This window comes from Xylocopa sonorina, chromosome 2 (assembly GCF_050948175.1).
Source record: "Xylocopa sonorina isolate GNS202 chromosome 2, iyXylSono1_principal, whole genome shotgun sequence".
In the NCBI taxonomy this organism is placed as follows: Eukaryota; Metazoa; Arthropoda; class Insecta; order Hymenoptera; family Apidae; genus Xylocopa; species Xylocopa sonorina.
The window spans coordinates 7,082,076-7,095,167 of record NC_135194.1 but is presented as its reverse complement, the minus strand read 5'-3'; the positions used below and the strand labels follow the sequence as shown (position 1 = coordinate 7,095,167).

General features: G+C 27.4%; 1 protein-coding gene across 1 annotated transcript; it reads left to right on the top strand.

The window, feature by feature from the left end:
- The first annotated feature begins 3,285 nt into the window (after positions 1–3,285).
- Positions 3,286–12,035, top strand: LOC143432768 (E3 ubiquitin-protein ligase ZNRF2). The gene is made up of 4 exons (XM_076909656.1): positions 3,286–4,035; positions 4,980–5,075; positions 9,824–9,929; positions 10,043–12,035. The coding sequence occupies exons 1-4, from the start codon at positions 3,657–3,659 to the stop codon at positions 10,098–10,100; spliced, it is 639 nt and encodes a 212-aa protein (XP_076765771.1). The 5' UTR covers positions 3,286–3,656; the 3' UTR covers positions 10,101–12,035.
- Positions 12,036–13,092: the final 1,057 nt, after the last annotated feature.

The window sequence follows — 13,092 nt, the reverse complement described above, 5'->3', positions numbered from 1 at the left end:
TGTTATCACTGAAAAAGATTTATTTTTTTCTATTTTTATATATTATTTATACAGTAATAAATAACACGAATATTAATTTTGTCAAGTTTGTTACAAAACTATTTCTCATATACAATCATTTTATACACTTGTAATATCATGAAACTTGAGCTTTTATGAAACAAAACTATTTTCATTAAACTAAATTATATTAAACTAATATGTATTATTAAGCTTACTTTTGTTTAGTATTGGGTCCCAATAATAGTGTTGGTACAGCATCTGAGTGAAGACGAGCTCTAAATTTATTTGTTCTGTACAATTTTTTCTCAAAATGTAAATGGCACAAGCGAACATTTTCACTTGAATATTGTGGACCTTTATCTAGTAGATCAAATCTTTTACATGCTTGTACCCATTTCAACCACCTGTATTATAAAATTGTATTAGGTTTATCAATAACATATCGCATATATTATACTGCTCAAAAGAAACATAGCATTAAAAAATGATAAGACAAAATTAAAGTAGTTCTGCATTTTGTATACATATAAATTAAAAATGTTATTTATGTAAAAAATAACAATTATAAAACAATGTTATACCTTTCATATGCCTTTGGAAATCTAAAAAAGTGTCGTTTCACGTGGAATCGAATTATACATCCCAGTATTCCACAGCTTAGCTTGTTCTTTTTGTTCATTTTTTAATTAATAGAATAATAGTGCAACACCTGAAACAAAGCTAGGATCAAAGTGCTTTCAAGAAATATATAACCTAAAATGTTTATAATAGTTACCAATTATCTTAAATTGTTTACTAAAATATTAATTAGAGGTCACCAATCCTCTTAAATTAATCATTTTTCATTTCCTATTCTCCGATTTTCCCTTCTTGAAACCTTTGAAAGAAGTCAAACCTCTTTCAACTAGCTTTCAATGAGTATTGCATTCCCTCCAATTTCACTTCAGGTTTGGTTAGATATTTAACCGTTTTTTTTTACTGCTGGGAAAGAAAGAAAGAAAAAATTAATAAAAAGCAAATAAGACAGAAGTTTAGATGGCGTTGCGAGTGGTTGTGATTCAGTCTCTGACGGCGCGCATGTGTAGTGAATGTTGGACAACATAAAGTTGGAAGAGTTTCGCTACTGTATACTGTGGCCTAGTTGTCTCAAGTAATAAAATATTCGTTACCGTTATCCATCGCGCCTTGCATCAATCCCTTATATCTTTTTCCATACCATGATTCCTACAATAAGAAATAGTCTAGTCTTTATATAATAATATTAATACATAGTCATTGGTAAGAACAGTTTGTAAAGCATGTAAGATATGAAAATGCTCGGCCTACTTCTTACTGAGAAGTCAGAGGATGCAGATGTGTACAACATATGTGCATAGATGTTCATAATTAATAAATAAAAGATTTAAATATATTTATTAAAATGAACTTGTTTGTTTGTCCTCGTACCCAACATTGCAGAGAGGGAAATGAAATAGTATAATGTTATTGAAAATAAATTTTTGTTATTGATAGTAATTTCCTTTAAAAGATAAATGTACCTCTTAATTCTTCTTCTTTGTCTCTGTTCTAGAAGTCTCTTGCATGGTGTTTCTACAGTTGGGACTGCTTTTTTCTAATTCTTTTTTTTGCTGCTTATAATACTTCTTCCTGAAAGCCTCTCCTTAATGGTTTGCTAAAATTTTTATTTTTGCATACAGGTTCTACAATGAAAAAGTACACAACATACATTAGGTTAAATTAAAACATGGAAACAAGACACAAATAAGAAGGAAAAGTAATTTGCACTATACAAGGTATTCCACAAAATTAGAACAAACTATACTTCTTAGACAGCTGAGAATAGGATAAGATGTTGTAAGTAAAAGTTAAATGGTATTTTCGTGCATTGGTGCTTAATGAATAAGTTTAGGGTATAAGTACGTTAGTACATTTATGTAGACCATGAGAAACTGCATTGAATGGTACAGTAAAAAATTCAGTTGCATTTTTCTAATGCTTTGATGCATAAAAGTACATACAATTAACTGCATATTATGCACCATCTGATACTATTTAACTTTTACTTGTAACATCTTCTATTCCTAACCATTTAGGAGGTACAACCTATTCCAATTGCATAACTGACACCCTTAATCGATACTGTCAAAGCATTTTAACTCTTCTATAGATGTAAATGGCGTAAATTGGTGTCTTGAATTGTAATATAATACACTCAAATAATGGAATCATACTCACTTTAATAGTGCATGTATAGCATTTATGGTTTCATGTTGGAATCTATAAACATTTATATGAAAATGTTACAAAATAGCATAACAAATTTAGAAATATAGATATTGGATACTTACTGTAACTCCATCATTATGCTCTTAAATTTTTTACTATTGAAGAAATACATTTCTTGTAGTGTACTATAAATATTTAAAAAGATGTTATTTAAAAACTGTTGCTTCAGATCCTATATATCTATTAATATTTCTAATTATAATAAATAAATAAATAATACATATATATATATAAATTTATTTTTATGTACAGATGTATTAAGAATTCAGTTTTTCTTTAACAAAGCTAAAACCAGTTAGATAAAAAAAAATTGCTTGTAATCGCCAGAGCAATTATCATTCCATATTGTTTGGTATATTGGGATACTTTGCATATGTAGAAACTTTGAAATATCATATGGTTAAAGTAAACATTAATGATAAGGAAAATCAAGGTCACTGAAATATGATTACTATTAGTTGATACTAACACATTTATTAATATTCTTTTTCCATTGACATTATTACCAATATTAAAATCAAAGAAGTTTTGATACGCTATAAATTATAAATTAAATCGAGATGATCAAATTTAGTTATTGAATTGTCCTGTGCACACATGACGGCGTAATCAACAGCATAGTATACCGTGTTAACGCCATGAAACAGACAGTAGCATAGATAGAAATACTGTTTTGCATAGTCCTTGGAAGACAAGAGTGAAAAGAGTAGAATCATTGAATAACAACGTATGGGTATCATATGACTTACGGTACAATCTTTGTTCTGTCTATGTAGATGTGTTGATTAGGGTGAATTTTTCAGCACTGTACACAAATACGCCGCAGTGGCCAATGAAAAACGATGGCACTAGATAGAGCCACTTCCCATTTGACAATCATCGGTTTATATTGGTTAGCATCAGAAAACTGACTAGGTGACCAGTACCAACGCAATTGCATGTGCATACGTATGTACACGGCATAAACACATGAATGGAATAATCTCATAGCAGCTGATCACTGATTTCTAGGAAGTTTCTAGCAAGATGTCGGGGGGTGTTTTGCGTGACAAACTGCTGGTATGGTTTTGGACGATATGAATTGCTCATTGCTGTATATGTCTACAAAATTCCGGCCTACAGCGAATCCCAGGAAGTTGTAATACTGTGGAAAATTTTGACTACTCTCTTTATAATAAAATTAAAAACAAAGGTTAAAAAACAAGATAGCTAGGACTATTTGCGAGAATTGTGTCAGTGCGTGTACCACTGCCAAGACCAATATTTGGAATGTTAATTTTTCTCCTAATTGCGGGTTAAAATTTTCATATTGGACAAAAAAGTTTTTATCAAAATTGACGAAAACATAATTATCATTTAAAATTGGGATGGGAGCTAAAGCAAGCACTGTGGCACAATCTGCTGGAGGCAATGGACAATCCTCTGCTGGAGCAAATGAAGCTGCAATGCAAGGTTTTTCTATGTTACGGTCTCTTCCTGGAGGTGTTAGCGCGTTACAGCATCAACATCAGCAAGGAAATCAGTCGCAGGCTTCTAGAGTACCTGGAGATAGTAGACAGCGTGCTCGTTCTTTAAGTTCGGTGCCAGATCTCTCGTCTGGTGAACAAAGTAGTCTTGCTTCTTCAGTAGGAGTCGGAGTTGGTCAAGCACTCGGTTTGCCACAGTTGGATTCAGACGATGCTGACGAAGATAGTGGAAGAGTTTATGCAGCGCATAGTTTACCGTCTCATATTTGGTCTCTTAACGGTAAGTTTATTAGCTAATATCCAAAATAATGTTCAATGTAATTGTCTTTTATTTATTTTACTAATTATTGCCTTAATAAGTATGTATCATACGTATTATGTACATATATGATACATCTACGTGTGTATATATATACATGTACATATACACATACATCTTTCTCTATATATCTATTTATATATATATATATGTATTTATTTATTCATTTATAACATTGTAAATACATTGTATTGTCTATAAAATATTATGTAAACTTATCTTAAGTTAACTAGTATGGTACAAATGTTATCACTGATTACATAACATATCATGTGTGTATGCATCTAGAAAATACAGATACATAAATATAGATAAGCTTTTCAGTTTTTAATTTAGTATATTTTTGAAAGCAACAATGATTCAATACATTTTCACGTTCAATTTTTGTTATTGTGTCACATGAATTTTACCAAGTGTAATCGGTATATTTTTTAATTGGTTATATTTAATTGAATATTTATCTCATGAATCATAGCTATGGTTAAACTGTAAAACATGGTTAAAAGTAAGGTTATGTTGATCTTGACATTTAACGAAATAACCGCGGATAAAATAGAAGGTATTTGTTTGGCGCGTGTTGTCTAAGTAGTTGGCCCGGTAACCACATGTAAATCGATCGTGATTTAACATAGTTGCGTAAATTTTAAATTGCAACTGTGAAAAATAGTCATTTTTAATGATGAAACATTTAATATTCTAAACCGTTATCTGTGATGGGTATATTAAAATTAATTTAATTTTATTATGGGAATTATAATCAGTTCATGTTTGAATGACTCTGAAACTGAAGTTGTTCCAGTAAATCAAGTGAGAAGAATTTTTTATGGTATAAGTCTCTTTAATCTAACACGACTAGAATTATTTTTATTATAAAACAACCAATAATTTTTTATTATATGTTCAAGGTCTAAAATGTCCTGTTTGCTCCAAATTTATTCTACCAGATGATATAGAGTGTCACTTGGTTATGTGTTTAACTAAGCCACGTCTTAGTTATAATGGTGAGTTTGCTTCTTATGTTATTCGATTTTATGTTTTATATTATTAATTAATTTAGTACTTCTCTTGCTTTCTTTCTGTCTTTTCCTCTCTCGCTGTGTTCCTGTCGCTTGTTCTCTTCTTTCATCTCTATCTCTTTTGTGATGTCTGCCTCTTTCTCTTTCTGATAATTATTTTTAACTCCATATATATAGGATATTCTGTACAAGTATCACCATAAAATTTGAAGGCCTTCTTCAAATGATAAGACAAATTGTGCTAATCAAATTATATTTAATATATTGCCAACTGCTCTAATATTGCCTGATTATGTGTTGGCAACTGTATTGTTTCCACAAACGACTTGTAGTAAATATAAAAATATTTACTATAAAAATAATTACTAAAGAAATATATTACACACTTCAGTACTTTTTTTAAATATGGTAGTGTGCAATATATGTGCTATGAATGTTTATGTTTATTTCAAATCTTTCAGATAATATATATTTAATTTTTCATTTTGTGCTACTGCTATAACTAATAGAAAAATGCACTTAATTTATATATTGTGCCTATACTAAATGAAATTATCGTTTTGTTAAGCAAAGTGGATGATCTTCCTCATTGGTCATGTAGCATCATACCTATAAATGGGTAAATCTGCCCAATTAGGAGACGATGTATTAAATATGTATAACTTCTCTAAAATAGGATTTCTTTATCCGAATTTTTCAATGACTTCAATGTGCAACCTTCAATTTATAAAGAAAGCACATTAGCATATCAAGAATATTTTCTGTAACAAATCACATAATAAATCTAATAGGAAAAGAAAATTACAAATAAATAAAAATCAACATAAGTTATCTCACTTTATTGTATCTTAAAGCACTTGACAAAATGAATCTGAAAGAAATAACTCTTGTTATATCCCAGTATTGCACAATTTCTTTTTGTAACATATATATAGTTATTACATTTGTTATACATATAATTAAGTATTATTTAAATAAATAATACATTTGAAAAAAACATTACAGTTTCATTTAGAAATTAAAAAGTAATACTCACATCTCTAGAAAAATGCTCAGAAGGAAATTCTGGTTTATAGAAGTTATATATATTTAAATAAACAATCATTTTCATTCATCCGGATCTCTTTTTGCTCTTAAAGGAAAGTTTAAAAACTTTTTTATGGTGATACTTAACTGGAGTTCCTTGTATAGAGGATAAGTTATGTACATTTAGAATTAAAAGTTAAAACATTTTTATTATTTTTAACACATATGAAGATGTGTAAAAGAAAAAGTATTTGGTTAAAAGGGATAAATACCAAATGAAAGATTTTCTCAAGGTCATGAAATATTCTATCTAAAAGAATAAAGTATATTTAAATTCTTTAAGTTCAGTTGAAAATCGAAAAAAGCAAATATATATATAAAGTATACATGTCCATGATATGACTTTGAGCGAAAATATTTTTAACAATATTTATCACTTTGAATCTAATATTTTGTTTCTTTTCTTGCATTATTAAGAAGATAAATATCTAAGAAATATTTTTGATATTAATTGTAAATGACTTACCCTTTATACATTATATGCAAGCACTACACAGGTTGTCCCACAGATTTTTGTACATACATACTTGACCAGTATACTCTGCAGTTAAAAATATAATTAAAATTTTATATAACAAAAGATTCTTAAAAGTGACTTATAAAAGTTCTTATAAAATTGTGAGGAGTGAAGAACACAATAATGCTCTTTCTTTTAGCTAACAAATACTATCTCCAACAATGGATTGTTTGAGAGGGACTAGTTTTTTGGTCTTCTAGGCCACCTGACCTTATCTCTTGATTTTTCTTATGAGAGACTGTAAGAAAAAAAGTTTGATACGAAAGTATGTACTCAAAATGAATTTATTGAAAATATCATTACATTTAATGAAATTAGACAAAAATGTGATGAAATTTGGTGTACAATAAATTCAATGTTACTAGTATCTTAATTAAATAAATATTGTTCTTGTGTGGCAAAAACAGGTGATATTTGAAGATGCAAACATAAGTATACAGGATACATCTTACAACATTAATCATCAGTTTTCAAACTTTTTTGATAACCTAGCAAAAAAATATTTGCAATAAGTGTTGGTCAGCATTTCATCTGTTACAAATTTGTGTAGCAAAAATTAAAAAAAAATTTTTGACTTGCATCACAACCAATTCCATCAATTATTATATTATATTTGTGAAATAAGAATTAAAAATTGAAATTAACTAAAATTCAGAAATTTAAGTTCAGTCAGCAGGAAGGTCAATGCAAAAAATTATTTTAGTTTCATCATATTATATATTTAGAATTAAATTAAGATTATTAAACTAATGATCTCATTACACAAATAAAATTGATACAGAAATTCAGATAACCAAATAAAATGAGGTAATACTATCTTTAGTAGAATTTCTTAAATCAAGGTCATTTGAATGGCATGCTGTAACAGTTCTTTGATGTTAAATATATATATAAAGTGAAGGTCACATTGACCTTTTTTACTAAACATAAATTTTTTTTTTAATTTTTAATATTTGGACTTGTAGCAAATCAAATGTTGCTTAACTTTTGTTCGGAAAATTTTCTCTGTAGATCATAGAAAAGGCTTGAAAATGGTGACTAATGTTACAGGATACATTCTGTACATCATTTATTCTACATTTCATTTCATTTTTGTTCAAACTTTTTAATATGACAAGTTTGTAGAGAAATCTGTGAGACATTCTATATAATATAATCATATTAACTATTTTTATTATTAATGAATTTTATAATTTTCTTTTATGATTTAACATGAGCTACAAGTTTTTTTTGCATGTGTTTAGTAGCTATATAAGTAATATTAATAATTTTAATATAGGATGTCTCATGTTAATCTTTATATGTGTGTTTTACAAATTATTCATTACTCTAAAATGTCTCAAAATACTTTCTCTGTTTTTAAGAGAGTATTAAGTATTTTATGTTGAACATTATTTTTTATTTCTATGAAATAGTATATTTTTTATTTAAGAGTGTAGACTATTTCGTGATGTGTTCATTGACTTATAATATATGGGTTTTAATCAGTCAAATAACTCAGTCAAAATTATTTTAAATGAAAGACTTTTTACAGGGTAAAGTTGTTACAACTGTAAATATAATGTAAATTTCTGGCATTACTATGTTAGGATAAATATAGTCAACTTTAATTGTTTTGTGGACAACTTGTTGAACATTTTCCACTCTTTGTAAACCATACTTTAGGCCCAGCAATATTTTATTAGTTGTTATAACAATTTATTTTATTTGTGTATAATTGATAAATATGTATCAATTAGTTATCTCTTAATTACCTACAAAATAGATGACATTACTAATTTTAATGACCTTAAAATATAATACCCAAGGTGAACATTCTGAATAAATTTTTCCTACATGAATAATTGCCATCCTGCTTTGGTTTTCTAAGTATTTATGAAAATACTTCTGAAAATTATTCAGTGTAATAGTAAATGGCATTGTACAACTTTGAAAAGTCTATACCATAGATCAATGAATGTATATGTATATTTCTGTTTAAAGAATCTTTAATTAGATCATATTTATGTCCACTATAAGATCTCCCCCTCGAAAAACAGAGTAAGTTCTAATTGATTGAGTATTTGAATAACAGATTGCTTTGGAGATTATCACCTGTAAAGATTAAAGGGGAAAAAAATATATCAAATAAATCATGTCAATATGCACTGTAAGGGGTATAACATTTATCATAATATACAGCATAACAACTTTTATAGCCTGTTCTCTTCAAAATCATTATAAATAGTGACTTGAATTTGTTTCATTATATTAAATGGGATGGGTGTAATCTTTTATGATGCAACAAAGGTTTTAGGATGACCATTAAGCAAACAAAAAGTGATACTTTGTATTATTATTATCTTTTCTTTAAAGAAACAGTATTTTTTTATGCGAATCAAATCTTTCAAACATCCTGTCCATTAAATTATAAAAATAAATAAAAACACAGTGTTTAAGAAAAATATGTTGTAAAAGAGACATTTCCAATTAGTTTTAAATTTAGTTTTAAATCTATATTCTTTCTTTGGAACCTTTTCTTTTCATAAGAAATAAAAAAAACTTTCTCTTCTATATAAGATATATGCTCTATTCAGTATGTTTTTAATAATTTCTCTAAAATAAGTTTATAACAGAAAATCTTTGTACTTTTTTGTGAATGCTTCAAGAAAATAGACATCTATGTCTATTTTTTTTGTGAAAAATTTAGTAAAACAATTCAGATTATATTGTTCAAATATAAACATTGGCGAGATTAATTCTGTTGTGAGTATTGGTTTAAAATTGAAAATGTCTTACAAAGTATTAATTTGTTCGATTTTGTACTCTTATATTCTTATATGCAATACGTCTCACAAATTTACACAAAAAATGCAGTTCTATACAAAAAATATAACAATAAGCACCCTTTTGTACTATTTGATGTAAATAAAAATTAAAGTCAATACTCGTAATGGTTTTGAAAACAAAATGTTAAGCGCCACACCTTCTATTATTATATGAATGACGGTAAAAACTAATAATTAAACAGGTAAATAATTAAATTGTGTAGCTTTCCTTGTACCTTAATTATACGAATAAAGAAGGTGAAACCTGTTTCAGACTTTCCATGTAACTACAATTAATGTATTATTTTTTATTTTTGCTGTAGAAGATGTATTATCTGATGAAAAAGGTGAATGTGTTATTTGTCTTGAAGAATTACAACCTGGTGATGTTATAGCCCGCTTACCTTGCCTCTGTATATACCATAAAAGGTAAATTTTTATATGATAACGTTAACTGGTATAAATTTGACATTGAAATATTTTCTGTTGTAAGTATAAATTATGTAATTTAAAAGTCGTAAAATGTAATTAATGTTTTTCAGTTGTATTGATAAATGGTTTCAAGTGAATCGTAGTTGCCCTGAACATCCTGGGGATTGATTTATACCCATTGAAATTGGAAGAGCACAATGCAACTTGTTGACTTTAAAGACTCTCATTGTAATGGGAATAAAGTGGGAGAAAACGGGAAAAATTTAAAAAAAAGCTAGTCAAGATGACTGCTAGTCCACTGTGGTGGTTGGTGTATTGCAATTGACCGACTGAATGAGACATACTCACTTTGAATATGCAAGCAGACATTTAACTAAATCCTTGATTATACTACCTGTAAGCAGGGGACTTAAAAATCGTCATAAGATTCAACGACACAATGCTATTATCTATATGTATCTGTAATTAATCTATTACTGCTCTATAGCTTACTATCAATTGTACCATATTTATAAATTTTACTTAGTTTTATATTTTGGAGTCGAATTAGGATTAAGCAGAGTAACTTGTTATTGATTATGATATATTGTTTTTGGAAAAGGGGATATCAGATGAAACTTAGTCGATAGAGCTGAATAATAATCAGGCAACTCTATGTGTTATACAAGTTGATTGTATTTTCTATGATTTCATTATACACTAGACGTTTCATTTTTGTTGTTTGTTGGAAAATGTACACCAGAAAGGATATTTTTGATACTTTCATAAAAGGAAGAGTTGGATATATAAAAGTTTTAAGAAACGGACTTTTAGTAGTAATGATGTTAATGCTGTAATGACAGTAAAAATTTAGATTTAAATTTCTTTATTAAAATTTCAACTTTGTGATAAATTTCATTTATGTTTTTAAAAAATAGAAATCTCTCCTATATAATTATGAAGAATAATTTATTATTAAAGTTATTCCATATAATTAATCTTTTTTATATTATAAGAATTAACATAACTCGTAGGAGTTTTTATAACAGATATGAACATGGTTTGTCAATTTTTCAATAATACACGCGTTGTATATATTTGGATTAAACTTGTATCATATAATAAGATGAAAAGTCTAATAAAGTAAAAATTTCAAACCAAATACAAACATCAAAATGATTCAAGTATATTCGATATATTACATACTATTTACATTATTATCGAAATAATAATAAAGAAAGAAGTCCTATATCAATAAAAAGCCAATGATTTATCTTCATTTCAACATTATGAGAGGTATAAAAATAATATTATATTATTATTCACAAATTATTTTGCTTCTATACTATTCTTACTAGTTAAATGAACAGAGGGTTTTCTTCTTAAATATTAAATATATTTCAATTATTATTGTTACTTTTAGATTTTACACTATAATTACTATGTTTTCTGTTTTAAATAACATAAAAGAAATGATTCGATTCGTTTGTACTAACTCTACGCTGGTGAAATTGTTTTTGGTATATGTAGCCCTATATTTATTTTGTATATTTGTATGTTTTAAAACTAAACGGAAGTTTCATACTTTATAAAGCACTCTTATCCTACTACAATACATCCGAAATATAAATGTCTCTTAAAGTAGTTTGATTTCTGTTATGAGTTTCTACTAGAACACTATTGTAAGTTTAAATGCTTTACGATATTGGAATTAAGTTGAATTGATACTTGAATAAAATTATAAAGATAAAGGTACAACTCTTTCAAAGAACAAATGGTGCTGGTGGAAAGCATTGACACAATATATAATTCTCGAAATAGAGTATTTACAATTATAAGAGAATTGAATTACAGAATTCATTTTTAAGAAACATTTATGTTAGATATATTATAAAGAGAGAGCGTATAAACTATATATAAAAAAAAGTAGCAAGAGATAAAATAACAAAAATAGCAAGAAATTCTTTAAGAGGTTTTATATGGAAGTCTATATATACAAAATAATTACTCAAACACAGTGCTATAATTTTTTTGTATAATATTGTAAAAAATGTTAAGACCACACAGACACGCAGACACAACTTTACCGATATGAAATATAATAGTAGTATTTAAACTATGCAATTAATTAATCTGATAATTGCAACCCCCACTACTTGTTTCGAATAACAAAATGTATCGCAAAAAACGGTATGCAATTCGAACATGTTACAAATAAAATATACTTTTTTTATGTTAGTAATTATTAGTACTAGCGGAAGTAAACTACGACTCTTTCACGTGCAACTAGAACATTTATGAACCTTGTGATATTTACAAAAGTGATTAATAGCCGCTGAAAAAATTGGTGACATTGAGCGTGCAAAACTCGTTTATCTGCACCGATCTTAAAATAGTGAATACGCAGCGTTATTGGACAGAGAGCAATGCGTATGTGATGATAAATTAGTGCTTACGAAAACAGTTCTTTAATTATATCGTTTAATTATTAATGAAATTTAATTTACTTTTAGAGTTCATCGATCTGACATGGAATGTGACTCAACCTGAATATTGTTATTAATGAAACTTTGGATATATGTGTGTATACTATAAAAACATCATTTTACTGTTCAAAAATGCAAATAGAATCAAATTTCATGGAAATATATATATATAGAGCTATAAGTTAAACGATGATCGTAATTGACGGCAAGTGCGGTAATAAAAAAGAAGATTATATTTCTTATATTTTAGTAGACTTTTCAAAATCATAAATTTTTTGTATATAACATTAATTATTTCTACCTCTTATTGTTAAATATTTATGTACATAATAACGAAAGAAATTTAGTTGAAAAATTACAGGTTGCGAATAAGTTTTTCACCAACAGAATGATATAGAGTATAAAAAATTTAAACAATTCATGCATTTGAAGTTTCGTTCTATCTTATACCATTAGGAAATTATATTTGCGAAACGAAAAACGTGATATCTTTCAGGGTTAATTTCACTTCCTAAAATTGAATTTTCGCTGAGAAATATATATTCCTTGTATATTTTGTACTATTTTGTATATGTGACGCCTCGTGTGATATCATCTTGACTTATATCACTATTATTATTATCCGCAACGAAAAATGTTTTAGATAAATTAAAATATCTTCTAAAAACTATAATGTTTTGTTATAATAACTAGCT